General features: G+C 34.2%; 1 protein-coding gene, 1 long non-coding RNA gene, 1 other non-coding gene and 1 pseudogene across 4 annotated transcripts; 3 read left to right on the forward strand and 1 right to left on the reverse strand.

The window, feature by feature from the left end:
* Positions 1–6050: 6050 nt before the first annotated feature.
* On the forward strand, positions 6051–10277 carry LOC18443032 (Sec14p-like phosphatidylinositol transfer family protein). Its single transcript, XM_006853240.4, has 4 exons — positions 6051–7836; positions 8888–9012; positions 9220–9361; positions 9732–10277. Exons 1-4 carry the CDS (start codon positions 6238–6240, stop codon positions 9990–9992), a joined length of 2127 nt encoding a protein of 708 aa, XP_006853302.1. The 5' UTR covers positions 6051–6237; the 3' UTR covers positions 9993–10277.
* Positions 10278–11175: 898 nt separating this feature from the next.
* LOC148783051 (uncharacterized) lies at positions 11176–12101 on the forward strand. Of its 2 annotated transcripts, none has more exons than XR_016048898.1 (2): positions 11176–11576; positions 11858–12101. It is a non-coding gene; the product is annotated as an uncharacterized LOC148783051 (long non-coding RNA). The 2 variants fall into 2 exon arrangements; XR_016048897.1 differs by having other exon boundaries at positions 11176–11544; positions 11858–12055.
* Positions 12102–14363: 2262 nt separating this feature from the next.
* On the forward strand, positions 14364–14436 carry TRNAR-CCG (transfer RNA arginine (anticodon CCG)). The gene has a single exon. It is a non-coding gene; the product is annotated as a tRNA-Arg (tRNA).
* A 10656-nt stretch (positions 14437–25092) lies between these two features.
* On the reverse strand, positions 25093–25769 carry LOC18443037 (thaumatin-like protein; annotated as a pseudogene).
* Between the last annotated feature and the right edge of the window lie 500 nt (positions 25770–26269).

Raw genomic sequence — 26269 nt, forward strand, 5'->3', positions numbered from 1 at the left:
CAGAGTTACCTATTTTATTAAATACAGTTAATTATGTCAAACATCCATACAAATTAGAGAGAAATCATATCAAAATTTAAAGTTTTAGAGAAATGAAGTATCTTAAATTTTTTAAAAGAAAAACTATATTAAATTTCAGAAAGAGAAGTTCAAAAAATTTTAGAGATAGAAACTATATCAATTTTAGATAGAGAAATTACCTAAAAAAGTTAGAGAGAGAACCCGTCTCAAAAATTTGAGAGAGAAATTATATAAAATTATAAAATTTAGATGAATAAAGTATCTTAAAATTTTAGAGACAAGCTATATCAAACTCTAGATAGAGAAACTACCGTAATTTTTTAGAGAGACTATTTCAAGATTTTTAGAATGCGGAACTATATCAAATGTGAATTTTTAGAAAGAGAAAGTATCTTAAAACTTTATAGAGAGCAACTAATCAAATTTGAGAGAGAGAAATAACATAACTTTTGTAGGAAGTAGATAAGGATTACGACATTTATTAGCAACCTAGAAATGAAGTTTAAATATTCCATCAAATATAAAATTTTTAAAGAAAGAAAATAACTGTGACATTTGGAAACCTTGAAACCAGATTTTAATGCTTCTTTTAACACAGAAGAATCTGATGATGACCCCTCCCACCTAGAGGAACATTGCTACAAAGTATTTTCAAAATGCAACGTCCAGGTTGCACATAGTGATAGAATAACATGGAACATAGTGTTGGAACTGTCAACAATTAAACCAATCAAGTCCAAGCTCAATTTCGAAACACTGTGTATCAGTATACATTTAACAAAGACAATGATGAATGCGAAGTAATATTTCATAAAAAAAATGCCATCCATAACAAGGATTCGAACCATGTAATTTCATACTTTATAAGATACATAACAACTTCATAAGATACATAACAACTTCATAGTTGGAGTCTATAACAATGTAAGCTAGAGTTGCAAACCTGCAGTTTCTCATTTCTACTGAAAGAGATATATTGGGAATGAAGAGAGGCATGACTGATGGGACACACAGAGATAGCTTCCATTTAAGATCAAGATTTGATGAGAGAGAAAGAGAAAAGACCCTAATTTTGGTTTTCAAAGGGAATTATTTTGGAATAGAGGAAATAGGTTCTACTCAGTTTATTCCCTTTTGGATTTAAAAACCCTAATTTGGATTTTCAAAGGGAATTATTTCTCTCTGAGTTAGTAGCTATGAAACAAGATGAAAGATTGAGAAGTTCAATATTATTATGAGAGAGAGAGTAGAGAGTACCTTGGATGGGCCAAAGAGAGACCTCCTTTACAAACTTTCGTCTGAGACGTCTTTTACAAATAATATTTTGAGGTTGTAAAACATCGGCGTTTGAAATTTTTTTGAACTTGCTTGAGAGTGGGAGAGAGGCTTTTGTAGGTGCGACTGAGAGCGGGAAGGTTTTGGGAAAGTACGAACTGAGAGCAGGAAGGTTGGGGGAAAGGCGCAACGACGGAAGCAAAAAAAATTGTGAATGAAATCAAATATTTTTCGCTCACATTTTTGGGAAAATTTGGCGTAACGTGATAATTTATTTTGATGGGGAATAAAATCCAATTGGTATCCAAACGGTTCCTATTGGAGAGAAGACAATTTTCTCTCTAAAAATGTTGAGATAGTTTTTTTCTAAAAGTTTTTAAGTAGTTTCCCTCCTAAAATTTTGATAAAATTTTTTATAATGGAAATTTTTTTTATATGTATTGTTGCATACCAAATATGTAGAACGTAATTTTCACATGAAAATATTTTGTACGAAAATGTTTCATACCTACCAAATGCGTCTTAAATAATATAAACCCAAGTTACGTAAATAGATGACCCAAATGGGGATTTGCATAACCTGGGTACTATCTACAAGCTATCCAAACAACCATTTCTCAATAACTAGGTTATGGCATAACTGGGGTTTACCATGTTATGATCCAAAACATGGTTTTATTTACCCTAGCATCCAAACGAAGCCTTAATTACCTTAAAACACAAGCAACCCAAGGGGGCAGCAAAGCAAAGCCAAGCAAAGCAATTTCCACCCGCGACAAATACATGAAATACTACCACTTACCTCTACAACTTCCTAAAAGATGTATTTCTTCTAATTTCATCATTAATTACGAATTTTGAAGTTCTAAAATGGTGTAGATTGAGTAGATCTATAAAAACTCATAAATTTTCAAAATGGAAGGCTTTAATAATGTGTTACAAGACGCCATTATTAAGACATAAAATTCTTTTTCACCATACTTGTATATCCCGAAGTCGATGTAATCAATTATACAGTTTTTCAATGTCAGAACAACCTTCTCAAGTGGTTATTTTTTAGTTATGCCTTACTTCTGCAGTCTAAGTTTGACACCTTATAGAAACTTTTTCTATATTATAATCCATATTGTATAAATTGTATTTTTGAAAAACGTTTGTATGAGGTGTCGATCATCTTATGTAGAAGTAAGGCACACCTAAAAAACCCATCCAGAAAAGTTGTTCGAACACTAGAGAACTCTTCATTTGATTATCTCAACCTCCGGATATATGTGTGTGAAAAAACGAAAGAAAAAGAGATTGCAAGTTCTAAAAGTAGTACATCATGAGACACGTTATCTAGACCATCTATTTTTAAAATTTTATAGTGTTTATCGATATGCATGATCATCCTTTTTTGAGCGTTAAAGTTTATAATTAGATGTAGAAATATATTTTAAAATTATGGTGAGGTTCTTGGCACCCGAACTGCATCTATCGATGGAGTTTGAACTTTGAAGATATGCCTTATTTGTAATCTAAGGGAAAATTATGTATATTCGCTGGGATCATACTTTCTAGGAATAGTCCCCTAAATACTTTTTGGGCCACACAATTAAACCAATTAGTATTTATTTTTGCAGCTATCAGCAAGAAAGAAAGTTGCTTTTATTTTATTTTAGTTGCTTTTATTTTATTTTATTTTATTTATTTTTATGAATTACCTCCCATGTATCAACCTACAATTCTCTTTAGAAACTTAAAATTTGAAAGTTTAGATAGAGAAACTATCCAAAATTTTTAAGGAGGGAAATTATCTTAAATTTAAAGGTTTTAGAGAAAGAAACTATTTCAAAATTGAAGCTTTTAGGGAAAGAAACTCTCTCGAAATTTTTAGAGAGGATCGTGAGTTTATACATTGATGTATTTTAGTGTAAAACAAAGTCATTTTCTTCCTTGGCGGAGTGGCTATAAAATAGGGGGTTATGTTTTATATATATATATATATATATATATATATATATATATGGGATTTTTTAAACTTCACAACCTTTCAAATTATAAAGGTTCAAGATAAAAAAAGTTTTGAAGGGTGGATTTATTAATTTTGTTGTCTACTTTTTTTAAAAAGTTACTTTTGTGGGGTAAATTTGTAAATATTATTACAAAACAAAAGGTATTTTTATCATCTCCATAAGGGGTAAAATTGAAATTTTAACTAAAAGACTATATATATATATATATATATATATATATATATATATATATATATATATATATATATATATATATACACAAACACACACGTCCATGGGCTTACCATAGAGAATGCGCCCAACGGCCCAGATTGAATATGGGCCGATCTGACGCTCACATATATATTCAATAGTATTTGAATTTTAATTTTTTTTCTTTAAATCAATTGGCCTGAAATTTATATTCGTGTACTCATCAAAAGTAGGAGAATCTACGAAAAAATATCAAAAAAATATTTTACATGAAATAAATTGACCAAAATACCCTCGAAATGTTTTGGGGGGTATTTTGGTCAATTTGTTTCATGTAAAATATTTTTTTGATATTTTTCTTATATTCTCATATTTTTGATGAACACAAAATTTTTTTTAGGCCAATAAAATTTGTAAAAAAAAATTAAAATTAAAATACTATTGAATATCTATGAGCGTCGGATCGGTCCAGATTGAATCTGGGCCGTTGAGCGTATTCTCTACGGTAAGTCCGTCGACGTATCGTAGCATCATCCATATATATATATATATGCGGTTTGTATAGAGCCTAGGCTCTAAACAATCAAATTAGAGCCTACCTTCAAATAGTATCGAGAAATGTGGTTTTAATATTAGAAATCTTTGTGATAGCCTTAAAATACATTTTTATATTTATTTATAAAGTTTAAAGCTTCAAAAATAGTGTAGATCGACTGATCTATGAAAACTTGAAGATCTTAAAAATTGACAGTTAAAAAAAATGGGTTACAAAATAAACTATTTCCAAAATTTGAAATCCATTTTTTTCTAATGTCCATGCATCTTGATATCGAGATGATCAATTTGAACATATTTGGGCATCAAAACAACCTCTTCTAGTGAAACTTTTGAGGTAGGCTCAAATTTGATTATTTAGAGCCTCAGATCTATATAATTTTATATATATATATATATATAGTAATGATGCTATGAGACCCTCCTATACTCATGTATGTAGGACCCTAAAGGATCATCATTAAATTGACACTGATCTCTAGAAAAGTCAAGTCTCACACCCATGTGATAAATTTTTTAGAGATCTGTGCTAAATTTAATGGTGATCCTTTGGGGTTCTACACACATTGGTATGGGAGGGTCTCATATGATCATTACTATATATATATGAGTATTTTTTTAATGTAATTACCATTTTTGGACATGCATTGACCTTAATTTTATATTTCAAATTTTTTTAAATAAGTATTTTTTGTCATTAGAAGGGTTAAGATAAATATTTCCATGAGAAACTAGTGGTATTTTACTAGTGCTTAAGAAGCAATCGTTGCTCCATATGATGATGTCATACTTCATGTGATGGATGTAATCTTCCAGTATAATTAATAAATGTTTCTCTTTCTATAAAGAATTTCTATTTTATTATTGATTAATTATCTATAATAATCTTAGACAAAAAGCGCTACTACATGATGGAGTAAGGGTATCAGGTGTCCAAAAATATTGAATATTTTAAGGATATACTCATATGTCGGAATAACCTAACATAACTTTAAACTAAAAGACCCGGTTTCTATGTATCCATATAGAGATGAGGCACCTCTTAAAAATCTATTTTTGCGATAGATTTTTGTACTTACTTTTTAAGGACATGTAATCTCTAACATGGAAATCATGAATATGAGAAATAAATAAATTTTGAAAATTAGAAATAATAATTCTATTAAAAAACATTGGGACCGTTAGTTTCAATTGTTTTTAAATAGACCACCTATATGTATCCTTCTTTAAGATGGATGCTTTATACCTCTATACCGCAAATGTAGAAATGTGGTCCAACTCGCACGAAACAATTTTCTTAAACTAAATAACAATTTATTAAACAAAGTAATATATGGGGCATATATAATTTTACCAAGGATGTGATTTCCATAAGGCCTAGGCTTTATGAAAAAAAGAAAAAGCCTCTCCTCAAAACCTCATCCAGAAAACATTTTAGACATGAGAAACTATTATGATGGCTCTAAAATCTATTTCCATCATCAATATAAAATTTGCTATTCAAAATGATGCACATCTCGTAAGTCTATGAACATTTGGAAACGGATCTTAAAATCGATATTTTTTTAACACATCCGTAATGATCAAGATCGAGATGATCTATTTGAAGGGTTTAAATTACTAAAAAAAAAATTTCCAATGAAATTTGAGATGCTGCTTTACTTTTTCCCTGGCCTTACTTTTAACCTCTTCCTTTTCCCTATATTGAAAATTTCAAATACTTGGCTCCCATTTCTCATTTATTTTGTTTCATTTCTGTTATGTATTTTTAGCATTGTATAATAATAGACTCTTCAGTCTATTTAGTAAGGTACAATAATGGGCAAAGCCATTAAACGAATTGGTCCATTCAAAATTACTATTTTGCCCCGAAAATTTCTCCTATCCTTCGGGTTTACCAATTATACAAGGAACGTTGGAGTTTTGGCAACGCTTACGTCACCACAAGAACATAACCGTTGGCTCCAACGGCTAGACTTTTAAAAGAGAAGAGAAGTCACAGAGCGTAGGCCTCTTGCCCATTTCATTTGAAATACCCTTTTTTCTCTCTCTAAAAGTCAGGGCTTTTCTGGTTCATTTCTCTCCCTGCTTTTCTTCCTCCTTGGGAATATCACCAGAAAGGCTCTGATCAAAGGATTAAAAGAAATCAAAAGGGAGAGTCATATAAGAAGCTGCAATAATGGTGTTTGGGGGAATACCAGAGCAAAAAAAGGAGGCAGGAGGGGTGAAAGAGGCAGTAAAAATTATTGAGGAAGCAGCCGTTAAAGGTTCAGCTGAACCCACAAAGCCTTTGGAGAAAACCAATCAAGTTTTGGAGAAAACCACCAAAGGTTCAGTCCAGAAGGCTGAGCCATTGGAGAAAGCATCTCAAGTTTCAGAGAAAAGTAATCAGGTGTCAATGAATCCTGTAGAGGATGATACTAAAAAATCAGATGAAGCCAATGGGACGGGTGCTGTAAAAGAAACTGTGAAGGCTTTGGTGGAAGCTGCCAAAGTTTCGGCCGAACCCATTAAAGCTTCAGATGAAAGCAATGAAGTTTCAGAAATCACCAAAGGATTAGTTGGAACCATCAATGTTTCAGATAATACTGCTAAATTGGTTTCAGACAAAGTGATGGACGTCTCAGGAGAAACAGGTGAAGTTTCAGAGAAAACCACCCAATTGCCCAACGAAACCACCAAAGTTTCAGACGAAGCTGTCCAAGTTTCAGGGCAAGCCAACGAAACCCCTGATGAGAAGGAAGAACCCAAATCTAGCACGAACCATGATTTAGATGTCGAACATGAAGCAAAACCAGGAGAGAATATCGAGGTAAGCTTGAGCTCTGCTTCATTCAAGGAAGAGTGCAGTTTCCTCTCTGACCTGAAAGAATCAGAGAAAAAAGCTTTGGCTGATATGAAATCCAAGGTCGAAGAAGCCATTCTCAAGAATGAGCTTCTTAAGGCCAGGGATTCACAGATTGAGGAATTGGGTTCCTCAGATGATAGTGAAAAAACAGATAAACCAGAGGCTGAAGTCCCCGAAAAATCTGCAGAGGAGAAAGAGAAAGCAGAGGAACCAGAGAAAGAAGACCCTGAAAACTCCCATGACGAGGAAGAGAAACCCAAGAAACCAAAGATTGAAGCCCCAGAAAAATCTCTCACTGACGGAGAGAAAGATGAGAAACCAGAGATAGAAGTCCCAAAAACAACTCCCGATGAGAGGGAGAAAGCTGAGAAACCCGAGGAAGAAACCCCATTAAAGCCCCAAGAAGAAATTAAAGACATCTCTCTATGGGGAGTGCCATTATTGCCAAGCAAAGGCTTGGATAACACAGATGTGGTCTTGCTCAAGTTTCTCAGGGCTAGAGAATTCAGGGTCAATGAGGCTTTTGAGATGCTTAAAAACACACTCAGGTGGAGGGAGGAGTTTAAGACTGATACAATTTTGGATGAGATATTGGGGGGCGGTGAGCTTGATTCAGTGGCTTATATGAATGGAACTGATAGAGAGGGGCACCCTGTTTGCTATAATATTTATGGGGTTTTCGAGGACAATGAACTGTATCAGAAGACCTTTGGATCAGAGGAGAAGTGTGAGGAATTTTTGAGGTGGAGGGTTCAGCTCATGGAGAAGGGGATTCAAAAGTTGAGCTTTAAACCAGGGGGTATCTCTTCACTTCTTCAGATCAATGATCTCAATAATTCGCCTGGACCATCGAAGAAGGAGCTTCGAAATGCTACCAAGAAGGCCGTGAACCTTCTCCAGGATAACTACCCGGAATTCGTTGCAAGAAATGTAAGGACATGTGCTCTTTCTCTCTTTCTCTCTTTCACACACTGGTTGTTTGTATTGCCCTGAGAGAGTCGTAAAACTTTCCATCCTTGGCATGCCTCAGAACTTGACCAAATTTCATTGCTAGTACGTGTTTTAGATAGCCTAGTTTCTATGGAGATTGATTTAGCAAACTCAATGCAAATTCTCTGTTTTTTGTGCCATTGGCCTTGCCCTGATAAAGCCATGAAACTATGAATCCTTGGCATGCAACAAAACTTCGAACAAATTTCCTTGCCATTACGTGTTTTATTTATGAAGCTCAGTTTGTCTTAATTTGACCAAATTTCATTGCTAATACGTGTTTTAGATGCAGCCTAGTTTCTATGGAGATTGATTTAGCAAACTCAATGCAAATTCTCTGTTTTTTGTGCCATTGGCATTACCCTGATAAAACCATGAATCCTTGGCATGCAACAAAACTTTGAACAAATTTCATTGCCATTACGTGTTTTATTTATGAAACTGAGTTTGTCTCAAGGTTGATTTATCAAAATTTATGTGCGCACCATTGGCATTTCCCTAAGATTCATAGAACTATCAAGGCCTTGGTATGCCACAAAACTTTGAGCAAGTTTTATTGCCATTATATATGTTTTATAGATGAAGACTTGTTTCTTTCAAGGTTTACTCATCAAACTGAACACGCAATGTAAAATATTATGATATTGGCATCATTGGCATTTCCCTGAGATTCATAAACCATTCAGCGTTGGTATGCACAAACTTTGAGCATATTTTATTGCCATTACTTGTTTTAGATGAAACTTAGTTTCTCTAATATTTGATTTACCAAATTGAATACAAATTCTATGATTTTTGCATTCCCAATGTCTTGATATCTTCCATTTAGATGCATGATCCAGTGTGACTTAAGATGGCCTTGAGCCTTGGACTGAATTTCATAAAGAACTAGAAGTCGGCAAAAGGTTTCAAGGCACGGCCTGATATTATATCGATTATCCATGAATTCCCAAACATATTGAGTTTCTAATGTATGTTTTTATTGCTGTAGATATTCATCAATGTTCCTTTCTGGTACTATGCATTCAGTGCACTGTTATCTCCATTCCTAACACAACGAACCAGGAGCAAATTTGTCTTGGCTCGTCCAGCCAAGGTCACCGAGACTCTTCTCAAGTGAGCTCTTCTCTCCAATACATTTAAATTTGATATAATTTTTACAAGCATATATCAATAGGAGAACTGAAATCTATGTTAATTAACCAAAGAACATGTAAATCTGAGAGAGAAAGACAGTATAGTATTAGAGGTAGCAACCCTCTAAGTAAGTGGTTAATTCATAGAAAAGATATTAAAGAAAAAGTCCATGTTCTGCTTCCTTAGATACATTCCAGCTGAGAGTATCCCCGTTCAATATGGTGGTCTGAAGAGGGAGAACGACGAAGACTTTTCTGAGGCAGATGTTGTTTTGGAGGCTTTTGTTAAGGCCAGCTCTACAGAAACAATTGAAATCCCTGCAACAGAGGTACTTGCTCTTTCAGTTCTCCGTAATGGTAAATAGGAGTTTATTGTGAATCTTGGTACTACTAGCATTTGGAATCTCGTTTTTGGGATCAACTTCTCATGTACATGGTGTGCTAGTTAGTCTCATGTACATGGTGTGCAGAATAATCAGCGTTCATGTTGATGATAGGTGTGTATAAATAGAAAAATGCAGAGAGAGAGAGAGAGAGAGAGAGAGAGAGAGGAGTGATGGGAGGACTAATCCAAACAAAAATCATTGGAGAGAATTATGAGACCCATGTTCAGTACTTCAAGTATACATTGTTTTGACTTGATCTTTTCAAAAGGTGATCTTTTTAACCAGATTTGCATCCTTTCATCTTTGTTAACAGGTGGGTGTGACGCTCATTTGGGATGTTACAGTTGTGGGATGGGAAGTGAACTACAAGGAAGAATTTGTTCCAGCTGATGAAGGATCATACACCATTGTTATTCAGAAAGAGAAGAAGATGGGTTCTCAGGAAGTGCCTGTTCGTAACTCTTTCAGGATCAACGAGCCCGGAAAGATCACATTTGAGTTCGAGAACGCTTCTTTCAGGAGGAAGAGGGTCCTTTACAGGTTTAAAGTCTCCAGTTCAGAGAGGAGCCCATGAGTGAGAGAGCAGTTCTTCGAGGAGCCCATGAGAGAGAGAAAGAAAGAGAGAGATCCTCTACTGGATGTGGTCTGATTTAGAAAGAGGGAGTTTTGGTTGTCTTTTGGGATGGGGGAAGTATTCTTTATTGTTAGGAGTTCATTCTTTGACAGGGCAAAAAACTTATCAGAGTATTTTGCAGCTGTGGTATCTCTTTATTCTTTTTCTATGAATTGGTATTATTTCTTATTTGATTTTATGTATCATTCAATAAAGTATTATACGATAGAGTGAATATTGGCTGGAGAGGTTTGTGTTTCCATTTGTGAGTCCAAACCCAGAGGCCTTGAATCAGACCGATTCAGATTTACATGGTCTTTGGGTTTGGTTTATGTCTAACAAAAAGAAGAAGCTAAAACTTGCAAGAACCAGGCAATTTTAGGGTTTTCTAAATTAGAACAACCAAGTGCGTAGCTCTTGACCCGTTCTAAGTCTGCTCAGCAATTTTTAAATCCCTCCATAAATTAGTTACAGTAATAGCATTGAATATTGTAACCTCACACATATACACACAGATTCTATGTGTGTGCGCTTGCGCACCTAACTAGTTTTCGATGGATATTCTGGGCATGGTTTTTATGTGGGTTAGCCCGCTAACCTACATAAAGTTTCCACCGTCCAACTTGGTTGGATGATGGAGATTTTATGTGGGCTAGTTGAAGCATTTTGCATTGAAGCCATGTATCACCTCTAGAATTTCCCTCGGCTTGGAAATCACCTCAGACAATTCAGACACATGAGGGCACACATCTTGGTCACATAGGTTCTGAGGGTAGTGGGTGCCACATTATGTTATCTTGAATTTTATTTTCACAGTTAATATTTATAAATAAATTATATAGAAATGACTATATAAATAGGTAGACTAATATACACACTAATAAATAAGGGGAATGTTTCTATAGGACTCACCCACAGAAAAAATATGCGACTGTTACTTTCCAGCTGTCAGACAAAGGAACGGCTGGGATAACACCAATTAAAATACACTAATTCGAAACAAACTTGGCAACCGGCTCTCAACCGTTGCCCTTCCCTTACCCATCCCACCTATCACGCACCCATTCTCTCTCTCTCTCTCTCTCATACTCAATCTCTTTCTAATCTCATTATCTCTCTCTAACTTTGCATTCCTCATCCGTAGCAAACCCTAACCCTCTCAATTGCTTTCTCTCACTAGCAAAAATGAGAGAAAATAAGAAGAGGAAGAGAAGAGAGCAGCAGCCACACAACCACTATCTTGCTCTATCTAGCAAAAACGAGAGGAAGAGGAAGAGGAAGCGAGGAGAGCAACAACAACAATAACTAACTTGCTCTCACTCTCTAGTAAAAATGAGAGGAAGAGGAACAGAGCAAAATTGAGAGGAAGAGGAAGAGGAAGAGGAAGAGGAAGAGAGGAGAGCAGTACCAACAACAACTATCTTACTTTCTCTCTCTAGCAAAAACGAGAGGAAGAGGAAGACCAGAGAGCAGTAGCCACAACAACTATCTCGCTCTCTCTCATTACTCATATGTATGTTCTAATTGCATGTTTTCTGTCAAAAGGTAAAATATCAATGGATTTAGCTAATTAAAAAACTAATTTTTGTTTAGCTAACTAAAAAACTTAAAAGACCAATGGATTCCACAATTAGATACGGTTGATCATCCCTATTCTCCACTTGTTTGTGCATAATATACACTCTCAATGTTTCCAAGTCCACTTGCTATTTGTGCATAGTATATGGTCTCTCCTACGAATTTTTATCTTTATAATTCTTCTCTCCTTGTAAAGTTTTAATATTAGTATATGAAATTCTAAAGAGATGCTGTTTTTTTTGTTGCAGATTAATTCCATGGAGCTTGAGTGTCAAGAATCATCTCTCTCCCTGCTCTATTTTTTTCGTGTTTTTTTGTTTTTTTTGAGTTTTGTTGCTATTTAAATCGTGGTAACTACTTAAATTGGAATCAAATTCAGCAACAATCTTGTGAAATTTCGATGTGTGTCAATATTGATTAACGATTGACTCAATATGTCGAAGGTGCAATTTTTATTCTCCTTCTTAATCCATTTGGATCTTTTATATACAACAACTCCACTTACAAATGGAAAAGAATACTATGATGCATGTGGTTCACACCAATTGGTAAAACTTCTCATTTCAATATGGACAAATAAACAATGTTCTAGCGATCCTTGAATTCCAACTTAGAAATCTCTTACTAGTGGTTATTACTTTAAAGATGTGAGATTCATGTCAATTTTTTGGAAATGTCGCTTTTACATATTTCAAAAAACGTCTCCTCAGCCATTAGCTGCTAAAATTTCATCAATCTATGATGTTCAAATTTAAGGAGGATGATGAACTAGCATTAACCCCAAGCAATGTTAGAATTGTAATATTTTACCCAAAAATTAGTTGCCTTACCCAAAGTTGTGAACTCAATGCTTAGCTGAAAATTGCTAATTTTACAATCGAAGGCAGAGAGACAGAGAAAATTAGAGAGAGAGAGACGAACTTTACAATCAAAGGCAAAGGCAGTGAGAGAGAGAGCTTTCTTTTTCTTCAAAAAGCAAACAAAACAAATTTAGAGAATCTAATAGTAGACGTTCACACCTGGACTACTTTTAAAATCCACAAAAAATCACCTCCTCAACCACTCAATATATAAAAAAACAAAAGAAGTGAAAGCTAGACCAGTAGAACATTTGTTCATTTCATTTTTGGTCCTTCAAAAAAGCAAAAGGCATAAAACATTATAAACACAAAACTTTAACTAAAATCAAAATATTCAGATTACCCCCAAAAAGAAAACTTTCTTAATTAATCAAATCGATTTTTATTATTTTGTTTGTGATGAACAAACCACATCCCAAACCACAAGCACCAATTACCCAAAAAAGAAACTTTCTTAATTAACCAAATCGATTGATATTATTGTGTTTTTGATGAACAAACCACAACCCAAACCACAAACACCAATTACCCAAAAAAAAAAAAACTTTCTTAATTAACCAAATCAATTATGAACAAACCACAACCCAAACCATAGCACAAATTGAAGCAAATATTGACAGAATGCAAATTGAAATTTTGTCTTTTGATGAACAAACCACAGCCCAAACCATAGTCCAAATTCAAACAAATATTGACCTGCAAATATTCACAGAACAAAGAGGAACCACAACCCAAATTGAAGCAAATCTCTGAAGCTTCGCTGGTACTATTTCCACTTACAACATGGAGCGGTAGTCCACCCCATCTCTCTTAAAACTAGCGATGCCCTCTATTTACAAACCTAACTCTCCATTGTTGAAATGGCAGTAGATCACCCCTCTCTCTCAAAAGTAGAGATGCTTTTTACTTTTTTAATTAATTTTTTTGTTTATAATATTTGTAAACATAAACCTTCATTATTGAAGTGGCAGTAGTCCACCCTTTCTCTCTCAAAACAAGTGATAATTAGCAATGCCCTCCATTTGCAAACCTAACCCTCCTTTATTGAAGGGATTGACAGAGGGGTAGGTTCCTGTAGCTTCTTTCCATTTGACAAAGGGTTAGGGTGTTACTGCGAGTAGGGTTAGAGAGACAATGGCATGTATAGGGAGAGAGAGTATGGTGCGAGACTCTTGTACCCTAAAAAAAAGAAGAAAAGGTTACCGTAGCGGCTGAGAGCGGGTTCCTAAGTTCAAACCTAATTTTGTGACATTGGGACAAATATTATCCCAACCGTTCATTTAGATTTGATGGCTACAAAAATAACAATCACCTATGTGGGTGGGGTGGGTTCAAATAGAATTCGCCCCAATAAGTAAACATCAATTGCATTCGTATGCAATGCAAGCTGCATACTACCCATCTAACGAATGGGGTGGGGTGGGGTGGGGTGGGGAGGGGAGGCGCTAGCAAACTATGGCATTCGCAAGTGTTTTTATTGTCGAACCGGTCACCAGTCGATTCGATCTCTACCAGTGAACCGGATCGAAAAGAACTGGTCCGTTCCCTAGGTAAGATCCAAGAGAGTCCCAGGGTCTTTTCAGCTGCAATGGTCACACTAGATATGCTTCATAGAGAAACACTCATTTCCACTGTCCATTATTGAATGTAATGGTGATGACATCTACCAAAAAAAAAAAAAAAAAAAAAAAAATAGTGGCGATAGCATACGTAAACTTATCAATGGGTTCGATGGTGATAGAGGTAAAGTTGTGTCTGCGAATGAAACAATGATACGTATCGTCGGACCTAATATCTCTGTTTATCACCTTGTACACCGTTTGGTTAGATGGTAACTCAAATATTGTTTAAAATCATATAAATAAATACTTTGCGAACGAAGGAATGACTTGTGGGTCGCGTGGCCTAATGGATAAGGCGCTCGCCTCCGGAGCGGGAGATTGTGGGTTCGAGTCCCACCGCGATCGGAAATTGTTTTACTATTTTTTTATAAGAAATTGATTCGATAATTTTTCACTTGTGTCACTCGACCATTTTTTTTTTTTTTTAAGAAATTGATTCGATCATTTTTCACTTGTGTGACTGGACCATTTTTCCACTTCGTGAAAACTCCATGTACCATATGTTTTACTATTTATTTTTTTATAAGAAATTGATTCGATCATTTTCACTTGTGTGACTCGACCTTTTTGTTTGAAAGAAATTGATTCGATCATTTTCCACTTGTGTGACTCGACCATTTTTTCACTTCGTGAAAACTCCATGTAAGTTTTCTATTCCCTTTTTTAATAATTGGTTCCTTGCTTGAAATTGACCCATTATTTTTGGCTTGGTGACTCTTACCATTTTCGACTATCGAATGTGAAAGGAAAGTATATGTTGTATATTCGGTTAATATGGAAGGTGTACATTGTAATAAGTAAATATGGGAAGGGTAGGTCCACTGTGTATATTATAATTAAAAAGAAAGCTTTCTATGCTCTCTCTAAAACATAGAAGTTCTATCCTCCCCCTACTATCCAACCGTCTATTTTTGATCAAAAGAGCCGTTCACTGTTTGATTTTGACATCTCAAAGTATTTTATTTTTAGTTTTTTTAATACAATTTTTCTGAGATAAAATTTGGTAAGTGTCATCTTCTCTTTGGGGCGCACCTATAAAAAATATTAACAATAAATTTTGATAAAAAATAATGACCAAAATACCCTTTGAAAATTTCAGGGGTATTTTGATCATTTTATTTTATCGAAAATATTTTTTTATATTTTTCGTTAGTACGAGTTTAATAGAGTAATGGGCATCCAAAATTTGGTGTCAAAATAGTTTATATAAAAAAAAGTAAAAAAAAAATAGTATGGAGACGTGACATTGTGATTGGGGCAATCTTAGCTCTCCATTAAAAAATGGACGGCTGGATAAGGAGGAGGATAGAACTTCTATGTTGTAGGGAAACATAAAAAGCTTTCCCATAAGTAAATATGGGAAGAGAAGGTCCAATATATTTTGTACCTGCCCTTCCCATATTTACTGATTACAATATACAATATATTTACTTTCCTTTCACAGTGAAAACTTTAAGTTTTTCTATTTCCTTTTTAATAACAGGAGAAAAAATAATAAAAAAAAAGAGGGCCAGGCAAGGCCTAACCAGGCCGCCACTGGACCTAGCCTGGCCCTCGAGTTGTAGTTTTAGCTCAAGCCCGATATTTTTTTGGGCCAAGCTGGTTGACCGGATTATCACTTGATGTTCTAAAGACAAACGAAGACTAGACTCCTATTACTAGACGTGTGAGTCTGGCTGAGAGGAAAAAAAGAAAAAAAGAAAAAAAAAAAGAAACTATGAATTTTTTTTATCCACAAAAGTGAGATTTGAGTGTAAAATATGAAATATGATGATTATTTTTTAATTTTTTTTTAAAAATGGGAGATTTAAATGAATTTCCCTAATTTAGAAATAAGAGATGTTTGTTTTATTTAGAAAATGCCCAAACGATCTACTTTGTGGGCTTTGCAAACTCGAACCAGTGAGACCATTTTAAAAATATAACCTATTTAAGTTGCTTGATTCAAATGATTTAAATAAATTATAGATTACAAATTCCAATAAACTACTAGTTTCAGATCAGATATTGAAAACATATGTTTATTTCATTACAAAACATTAATTATTCATCAATCCGAATCTGGAAGAAGGCCGAGGATGTTGATCATTTGGTTTAATTAAGGGGAAAAGTTTATATAAGTTTGCAACCCCGGATCACCCATCTTGAAAATCGGGTAAGAGATCCAGATGGGCAAGTTTTGGCCAAAATTTTGTAAAAATACTAAAATTTCTTAAAAATCTATTTTTTTAAGTTTTTTTAAAAATAGTTTTATTATATTTCAGTTTTTTATTATTTTGTTGAAAATACGTAAGAACTGAGAACATGTCTCATGTTTGAATATTTGCTATCCATTATATTCATTTTATAGTCAAAATGAAATTTAAACTACAACTCATTGCAATAGAATGAATATCTTTGACACAAATTTATAGTGAAAAAAAGATCTATAATAGTTTTGAACCTTATGACTTAATTGAAAGAAAACAAGGGCATGACCATCACAAATAAATGAATCTAATGTATAATAATTAATAGGTGTGGTTTCTATAAGGTGGCAACCATAAAAAACCTAATTAAGGCGCACCTCCAAATTTTATCATAACATGTAATTTTGGTGAAAAATATTCTTAGTATTATCTAAAAATCTATTTTCATATCTAATTATAAAATTTTAAACTCCAAAAATGGTTAAAATCATGTAGATCTATAAACATATGAAAATCTTGAAAATGGAGAGGTCTAGATAATGTGTTGCAAGACACACTATTTCTAGGACTCAAAATCTTTTTTTTTTTTTTCATACGCATACATCTCGATGTCAAGATGATAAATTTGAGGGTTTTTCAACACTAAAACAATCTTTTTCAATGGATTTTTTATGTGCATTTCTACATTTTAATGTTGCAACCTTATATAAACTTTTTCCATAATTAATATGGACAAAATATAGAATTTAGAAACATAAAATTGCAATCAATAAAATTAGATAAATAAATAAATAAATTCATACTTGCAACGTGAAATAATTGATAAAAACTACTTAAAAATAGATTTTGAAATGGTATGAGCTAGTGTTATTTTTTTCTTTTAAAATATTTGATATGCTAGTACTATTTTTTTAAAATGTTCAATAAAATAGTATTAGTATTATTTTTATTATTTTAATATCCCATGAGCTAAAACTTTATTTTTTTTAATTTCCCATGTGCCAATATCCTAAACTTAATCCCATGGGCTAGTAAACTATTAGACAGAATTTATTCCTTAGTGACTAGTAGCTTATAGAAACTCACTTATATGCAAATAGCTTATATAATGGGATATGTAAGAGCCAATTGTAGATACATTAGAAGGAATACAGTGGTAGGGTGGGACTCAAAGAAAGATCCAATATGAGAGTGAACGGACGTATCAAAAAACAATGTCTTTTCAATAGACGAGATGAAGTATTGTTCCACATTGAAGAAATATGAGAGTAAAATATATTATAAAAAGGCTTTAATATTGGTGCTTGGCAGCACGATGAACAAGCCAAGCTTGCGTGTTTTATTTGATACATGTACGGTAATGAACGCAAGTCAACATGTGTGGAAATTAAGGGCTACGTGTTTGACAATTAAGGTTACTGAACATATGGAGAATTGAAGGGCCACGTGTTTGCCAATAAAGGTAACTCAACATGTAAATTTTTAATTAAAATAGTTAAAGACTATAAATTTAAAAATTGAAAATCATAAGTATATCGGTTGAAGCGTCGATGACAAAACTGGTAATGATCGCTCTGAACCGGCCAATTTTAAGAGGGACTGAGCTGGTTCCCTATGTATTATGGGACTTGGAACGGTTTTAAGAGGGACTGAGCTGGTTCCTTAGATATTATGGGACTTGGAACGGTCAGGACAAGTCTTGATCCGAATTAATTAAGATAATTGAACATGTGGGAAATTCAAGGGCCATGTGTTTGACAATGAAGACAACTCAACATGTGAATTTTTAATTGAAATAGTTAAAAACTATAAATTTAAAAATTTGAACATCATAGGTATCGGTTGAAGCATCCAATTCTCTATGACAAAACCGATACTCGCTATGAACCGTCCAATTTTAAGGGGGACTTGGCTGGTTCCCTATATTCCGAAATGGTCAAGATGAGTCTCGATCCGGATTGGATGATTTTAATCGGATCGACGAATTTTCAAACACTGGTTGCAACTTTAAAATGTAGAATTAAGGTGCATCTAAAAAATCCATCAAAAAAAGTTATTATGGTGTTGGAAAACCATTTAATTGATCATCTCAATATTGCAATGTATGAATATGATTTTTTTTGAAGTCTCAAAATAGTGCATCTTGCAACACCATTTTTAGGATTTTCCTATGTTTATAGGTCCACTTGATTTTAACCAATTTTTTAATTTTAAAATTTTATACTAAGTTATGAAAATTGATTCTTAGGCCAACCTAAGAATTTTTTATAACAAAAATACATATTATGATAACATTTGGAGGTATGCATTGTTTAAGACTGCAACCTTGTGCAAATCACAGCCTTGATTGAGTACCTGATCAAATAGATTTACATATTTTTGCTTGTAATGGTTTGCTTGAGATTCTAGGCCAAATTAAGATCTTTAATAAAAGTGTTTCCAATTATGGAATTTAAAACAAGTTTCAATCATTAGACTTGAGTAGCCTAGCGGTCAAATGCTAAAATCAGTGTTGGCAACCACTACTCGGGGCGAGTGCTCAGCCCATGCCTGATCCTAGTACCTGGCTCGAGTCCGAGTAATTCGGCCCAAGTAGTGTCAAGTACTGCAGTAGCAAAAAAAACTGTTAAAAAACTATAAAAAAATAAAATAAGATTGAGAAAAATGTATGTTTAAAGTAAAAGATTGAGCAAAGCACTTTTAAAACTAGGTTAAAAAAGTAGTAAAAAATAGATTTTAAAAATTTGACATTTGAGTGGGGATATTTTTAAAATAATCTAAAAAATATAGAAAAATATAAAAATAAGTATTTATAGCCAAAACACTTTCCATTCTTTACCAAAATGATGGAAGATATAAAAAAATATATCACAAATATATTCCTTATTTTTTTGGAGTTTCTATTATTTTTTTTTAAGTTCTTTTAATATCTACGAGCGACCCAAGAGATGCAGTTGATATTTCCTAACAAAATAATCAAAGAAGTATCTAAGTAAAATGGTTTTTGAAATATAACAACTTTGTTAATGAATTAGTTAATTTAATTGTGAGAAATATGTCTTTCTGTATATGAAGTTGTGTATAGAATCTCCAATTTATAAAGTTCCAAAGCAATGTATTGTTACAAAGAGAAACGTGTGGAATTAGTAGCCTTCCTAATATGAAGTGCAGTACATACAAGATGCGATAATTTCATCCCCTCAAACATGAGATGGTTTGGTAGAAATTATCGAGAGTTTGGAGAGAAACGGAGACAACTGAGGTGCAATATGTGTTTTGGTGAAGACGGTAGCCAATTGCTCAGAGGACACAATATATGGAACAGAAATTGTCTGCAAAAAATTCTTGCTGAATAAAGTGACATTCAACTTCAATACGCTTGGTGCGTTCATGAATCTCTGGTTTTTAGAAATATAGATGGCTTTCTTATTGTCATAATAAAGTGGTGTGGAAATGGTAGTAGTAACGCCATATCAGCCAACAACCATCGAAGCCAAACAATTTCAGTTGTAGTCATTGCCCTATATTCAGCTTCTGTTGTAGATTGGGAATTACGTTTTTGCTTCATTCTTTTCTAGGATAAAAGAGAGTCACCAAGAAAAATGCATAATCCTATAGTGGATTTGCAATCACTTGGGTCCACTGCAAAATCTGAGTCTTTGTATGCCTGAAGTTCAAGTGCGGAAGAGGAAAAGAAAAACAAAGCCTGGTGTCGAGTATTCCTGATATGACGGATGATATGTAAGACTATAGCTAGGTGGACAGACTGATGAGCACTTAGGAATTGGCTGACTAGATGCACAATATAAGCAATATATGGGCGAGAAATTATCAGGTATATCAATTTCCCAACTAATTGATAGTAAAATGTTGGATCTGGGAGTAGTTCACCATTTGTTGCATGAGGTTTGATGTTCAATATAGTGAGAGTATATTTCTGTGGCATATTTTTGTTGTGATAACAAACAGCGGTGAAGAGAGTAAGCATCTTCAAGGTCCAAAAGATATTTTAAGAATTTCAAATCTTTCATCTTGAAAAGCTGATTAAGTTGCTGCTTGATTAGATGTATGATGACCTCATCATTATCATAATGATCATATCATCAACATTGAGAAGAAGAATTACACGGGGTAATTAAGACAAACATAGCCGAGTCATGATGATTCTATCAAAAACCTGTAGAGACAACAGTAGAATTAAAAATTTTAAACCAAGCTCGAGGAGCTTGTTTAAGCTCATAAAGTGCGCATCGTAACTGACAGACACTATTATCAGGATTGGAGACCCCAGGAGGTAACTTCTTATGCAAGATCACTATAAAGAAATGGATTTTTGACATCAAGTTGATATAGAGGTCACTGGCAAATAGTAGCTTAAAAAATCAACGTGCGAACTGTAGCCATGTGGGCAACATGAGCAAGGGTTTCAGTAAAATCAATTCCAAATTGTTGATTATAACCTTTAGCCACAAGTCGTGCCTTATGACTCTCGAGACTGCCATTTGCTTAGTTTTGATTTTGTACACCCACCGGCAATCAATGGCTCTTTTATCTTTGAGAGGAGGAACAAGATCCCAAGCATTCATTATGTCAAGAGCGGTCAATTCTTCTACCATAGCATGTTGCCACTCAGGCTGATTGGTAGCTTCCTCATAAGTTTGAGGTTGAATAAGAATGAACAGAGGTAAGAAATGCTTGATGCTTAGGTAAAATGTTTCATAATAAACAAAACGAGCAGGTAAAACAGGGACACGTATATTACGGTGGACAAAAGACGTCTGTTTAAGAGCAGTAGGTGCAAGTGCTTGACGTGGTTCAACAACACTACTTAAGAGTTCTACAATTGGACCATCTATAGGAGGCAAGGATGAGGTTGTAGATACATGAGAAACATCATAAAAAAACGGGATAAGAAAAGAAGTGGAAGAAGAGTCAGCAGCAGCAGGAGGAGGGGAATGAAAAGGAATATGCTCAAAAAATACTACATGCCGAAACACCAAAAGTTTCTTAGTCACATGATCATAAAATCTAAATCCCTTTTAGTGGTCAAGATATCCTGGAAAGCAATATTTAACTACTTTGACATACAATTTGTCTTGTTCAAAGGCCGGCAACAAAACAAAACAAGTGCAAAGAAAGAAAAGCCTTGTAAGGGTGCGATTTGTATAGAGCCTAGGCTCTAAACAATCAAATTAGAGCCTACCTTCAAATAGTTTCGAGAAATGTGGTTTTACTACTGAAATTTTTTGTGATAGCCTTAAAATATATTTTCATATTTATTTATAAAGTTTAAAGCTTAAAAATAATGTAGATCGACAGATCTATGAAAACTTGAAAATCTTGAAAATTGATGGTCCAAAAATACATTACAAAATGTACTATTTTCAAAAATTTGAAATCTAATTTTTTCTCATGTCTATGCATCTTGATGCCAAGATGATTAATTTAAAGATATTAGGGCATCAAAACAACATCTTCTAACGAAAGTTTTGAGGTAGGCTCAAATTTGATCGTTTAAAGCTTCCGCTCTATATAAACTTTTTCAAACTTGTAATATTACAAGAGGAGAAAAAGAACTTTTTGAAGGGGTAAAAGACGAGGAAAAACTGGTTTAAGAGGAGATAGAATCACGGTCGCATTCAGATTTGGAAGACAAATCAAGAGAGAGAAAACCTTTAAGAAAATGGTGTAGTTGGCATACGGATGTATTTGTAGGTGTGGAGGTAAGGTGCACATTCAAATTTTATCATGGAGTATAATTTTGATGTAAAATGTTCTTAGGATTATCTCAAAATCTATTTTTATATCTAATTATAAAATTTTAAACTTAAAAAATGGTTAAAATCAAGTAGATCTATAAACATATGAAAATCTTGAGAATGGACGGTGTAGATAATATATTGTAAAATGCACTATTTTTGATACTTAAAATCTTTTTATTTTTCATAGTTATACATATCGATGTCGAGATGATCAATCAAAGGGTTTTTCAACATTAAAACTACCTATTCCAATGGATTTTTGAGGGGCATATGTAGTTCTACATTATAAGGTAGCATCTTTATATAAACTTCTTCCTTAAGAAAAACAGGCGAGAGAGACCCAGATTAGATTTCGTGAAAACCTTTCAGATTTGAATGGAGGAAGTGCTCAAGAAACTTTTTTAGTTTTCAGATAGCGGTTCGTATTTCACAGATAAAAAAAAAAGTTGTTTCCGATGTGAAAATAGGTGATTTCAGGTGGCAGTTTCAGATCTAGTGATTTTAATAGGTGGTTTTTGGGTTGTTACAGTATTGTGGGGTGGTTTTCGTAATATCTAGAAGGTGATTTTGTGGAGTGGTATCGTAGGACGGAATTTTGATGCTAATTTCATAAGAGTGGTATTGCAGGACTGTTGGCTCTTTTACCATGTGAGAAATATGTAATTTTTTTTATACGAAATTATGGCCATCATCTCTAATTTATAGGATTATAAAGTAATGTATTGTCACAACGAGAGACATATGGAATTACTAGCCTCCCTAATATGAGATGCAGACCTCCCAAATATAAAGTAGCAGTATATACAGGAAGTTATAATTTCACATTATGAACCTCACTGCAATTATTTTTAGCTGATTTGATCATTTTCATGTTTCGAAAACCTAAACAGTAGCGGTTCGGGTATTTCCTAACAAAATAATTTAAGAGGCAATTGACAACGTGATTTGTGAAAGACAATCACTATGTAAATAAACCAGTTCATTTAACCACCCCATTTCAGTAATTTCTATGTAATTTGACAATTTTATTGAAATTCTTCCTTTATTCTATTAACCTCTCTCTCTTATCTTGTATCAAGTTTACAGTCTCTCTCTCACTCATATGCAAAGAGCCTTTACATGCCTCCTTTCTTCTAAACGCGAACACTAATGTTCAAAATCAAGTGGAAATGTGTGGACTGTCAACAAATCAGACTGAGAGAATGATGCAGGGAGAATAACATAGGAATAATAACAATAGGAAAAGAAAAAAGTTGAAAGAATATACCTTCTCTAAGTCTGCAAAAAAATCTACCCAAAAATAATCTTTTAATGAGATTAAATTTTATTGAACTCTTTCACTGATTTACAATGAAGGGAGATCTCCCTTTAAAATAGAATAAAAAAAAAGAAGAAGTAAAATTTGATGTCGTGAAAAGATTGTTTTTAGAGTGGATTCCTTTACAAACTTTGAAAGAAAGTATATTTTGTCAGACTTTTTATTTTTTCTATTCTTATTAATCCCTTGTTATTTTCTCCCTACATAAGAGAACTTACAAAATCAGCGGTCTTACAAAATCAGCGGTGATGCAAAGATCTAATATGAGAGAGAGAGGGAGCGAGAGATCCATTCATAAAAACCAGAGAACTTACGAAATCAGCGGTCTTACAAAATCAGCGGTGATGCAAAGATCTAATATGAGAGAGAGAGGGAGCGAGAGATCCATTCATAAAAACCAGAGAACTTACGAAATCAGCGGTCTTACAAAATCAGCGGTGATGCAAAGATCTAATATGAGAGAGAGAGGGAGCGAGAGATCCATTCATAAAAACCAGAAAACTGTTTTGAATAGTCTATTCAATACCATATTGTTTGAATAGTCTATTCAACACCATATTGTTAGATTCAAGAGCCCGAATCAATCTATATTATCGTGGATTGTATAGAACAAGAGGACTTACCTTTGGTTTGAAAATTTTTTTTTTTTTTGGGAAAAATTACAAATGACCCCGAAGAAACGACTATTTATGCAATTTACTCCCCAACTAAAATATTTTTTCTCACTTTTTACCCCAAATTTAATATTTTTTTAGCAAATACCCCCTCAAGTCATAAAAAAGATAAAATAAAGACCAAAATACCCTTTGAAAAGCATGTAGTCCAGCACAAAATGGGGGCGGTCTAGCACAAAAATTCATACTTTGTGCATGCGGTCCGATACGAAACGAAGGTTGTCCGGTATTATGGGCATTTTCATCAAAAAAATATGAATTTTTTTATTTGAGGGGTATTTACAAGAAAAGTTCCATTTGGGGTAAAAGTTGCTACAACAAACTTTGTTAGGGATAGGTTGTTTAGAAAGTATTTTGGATTATTCTATTTTTTTTTATTTTTTTGTAAATTTTCCTTTTTTTTTTACCCTTGAACTATGGCAGTAAAAGCCTTTTGCTTTGTAATAAATGTCAGAATCACGCTTGGTCATCAGACGTGATTTCTGAAGTTGGGGATGTGATGTTTCTTGGCATAGTCTCAAAAAAAATTTCTTAACATAGTCTCAAAAAAGAATTCCCAAATTTGATTGCGGTCAAGTGTAACGGTTAAAGACGATTGTGACCTATTTGATTTCTCATGTATATTTGCCTTAATTTGGCGAATATCACTGTTTGGAGCTCCAAAATCATACGAGCACATTTTATTAAATAAGATATTATTTAAAAACATAGTCTCAAAAAAGAATTCCCAAATTTGATTGCGGTCAAGTGTAACGGCTAAAGACGATTGTGACCTATTTGATTTCTGATGTATATTTGCCTTAATTTGGCGAATATCACTGATTGTATGCATCACTAAGCATGCTTGGAACTCCAAAACTCCCACGTACACATTTTATTAAATAGGATATTTCATATAAATAAGTATTTTAAAAAGGGGCCAAGTAGTACCACCTTCAAACACTTAAATCTCAATACATTTGAGTAACCCACATGGTCCCAACATAGTTGGCTTGTGGGTGGCTGGGAATCAACCTTTCATTGTCATACACTGAGGCCTATACAAAGCTCTAAAGTGCTCAAGGGCAAAAGACAACCCTATGGTTAGTCCGTGAAGGGCAAGTAAAGGTGCTAGATGAATCATCCTTAGGGTAACTATAAGCATCAGGGCACCTATCCTTTAAGAACCTAGAGTAATTGGTGGGGTCACAATTGTTCGCAGCCGATCCAGTGCAACAGTATTGGTCGCTCTTAAACGCTGTGCATGCACTCTGGCACCCTCCGGGGGATCGTAGCTCATTAGGACACTGGTCATTGATGTCGGCGGTGCATGAAATACGTCTGCATTTTCCGGTGCTACTCGTGACTGTAGGTTGAATGACCATAGGGAGGTTGAAACCATCAACCAGAGACATATCAAAGAAGTCCAGGATGCTAAATTGGTTAAGAGCATATTCTGCAAGAGTTGCAGGAACAGCGCGGTAGCCCCGTGCACTCAAGGACACCACCGCAGTCTCCAGTCTGACAGGATCCACGGCCACTGGCATCGAAATTGCACCCAATACGGCCCCAGATCTTGGCTTGGGTGGTGGTTCCAGGGGACACATCAAAGGGCCATGATTGTCCCCCATCAAGACGGCGGCCACCTCCAGGGATGGCAGCCGCCCAGATAGTGAAGGGGCATTGGTTTCGGACCTCGAAGCTGGCCCCCATAGTGGCAACCAAGAGGCCATTGAGGGTGGCTAGGAGGAGAAAATATTGTATAGAGCTTGCCATTGGCCAAAACTTAGCATAAAAGTTTGTTAAAAGGAGGATGTTGCTTTGGGTATAGAATAAGGGGGGGATTTATAGTTTTTAATAAGGGGGGGATTTATAGTTTTTAGGATTTGGGTCAAGGGAGGACAAGTGGCTTTGAGATTAATGGGAGTGTCATGTAGGTATAGAATGACCATAAAAAGTTAGATCAGGGAGAATGAAAGGTAAATTAGTAAATAATAATTTCTCTTAGTCGTACCTCATTAGGAAAAGGGAAAAGTTTATATAGAGCCGAAGCTCTAAACAATCAATTAGAGCATACATCAAAACTTTCACTAGAAGATGTTTTGATGCTCAAATATCTTCAAATTGATCATCTTGACATCAAGATGTCTGGAAAAGAGGAAAAAATAGATTTCAAGTTTTGAAAATAGAGTATTTTATAATACATTTTTTGACCAACTTTCAAGATTTTCAAGTTTTCATAAATATGTCGATCTA

This window comes from Amborella trichopoda, chromosome 2 (genome assembly GCF_054954075.1).
Source record: "Amborella trichopoda isolate Santa Cruz 75 chromosome 2, AtrichopodaSantaCruz75HAP2 v2.0, whole genome shotgun sequence".
NCBI lineage: Eukaryota > Viridiplantae > Streptophyta > Magnoliopsida > Amborellales > Amborellaceae > Amborella > Amborella trichopoda.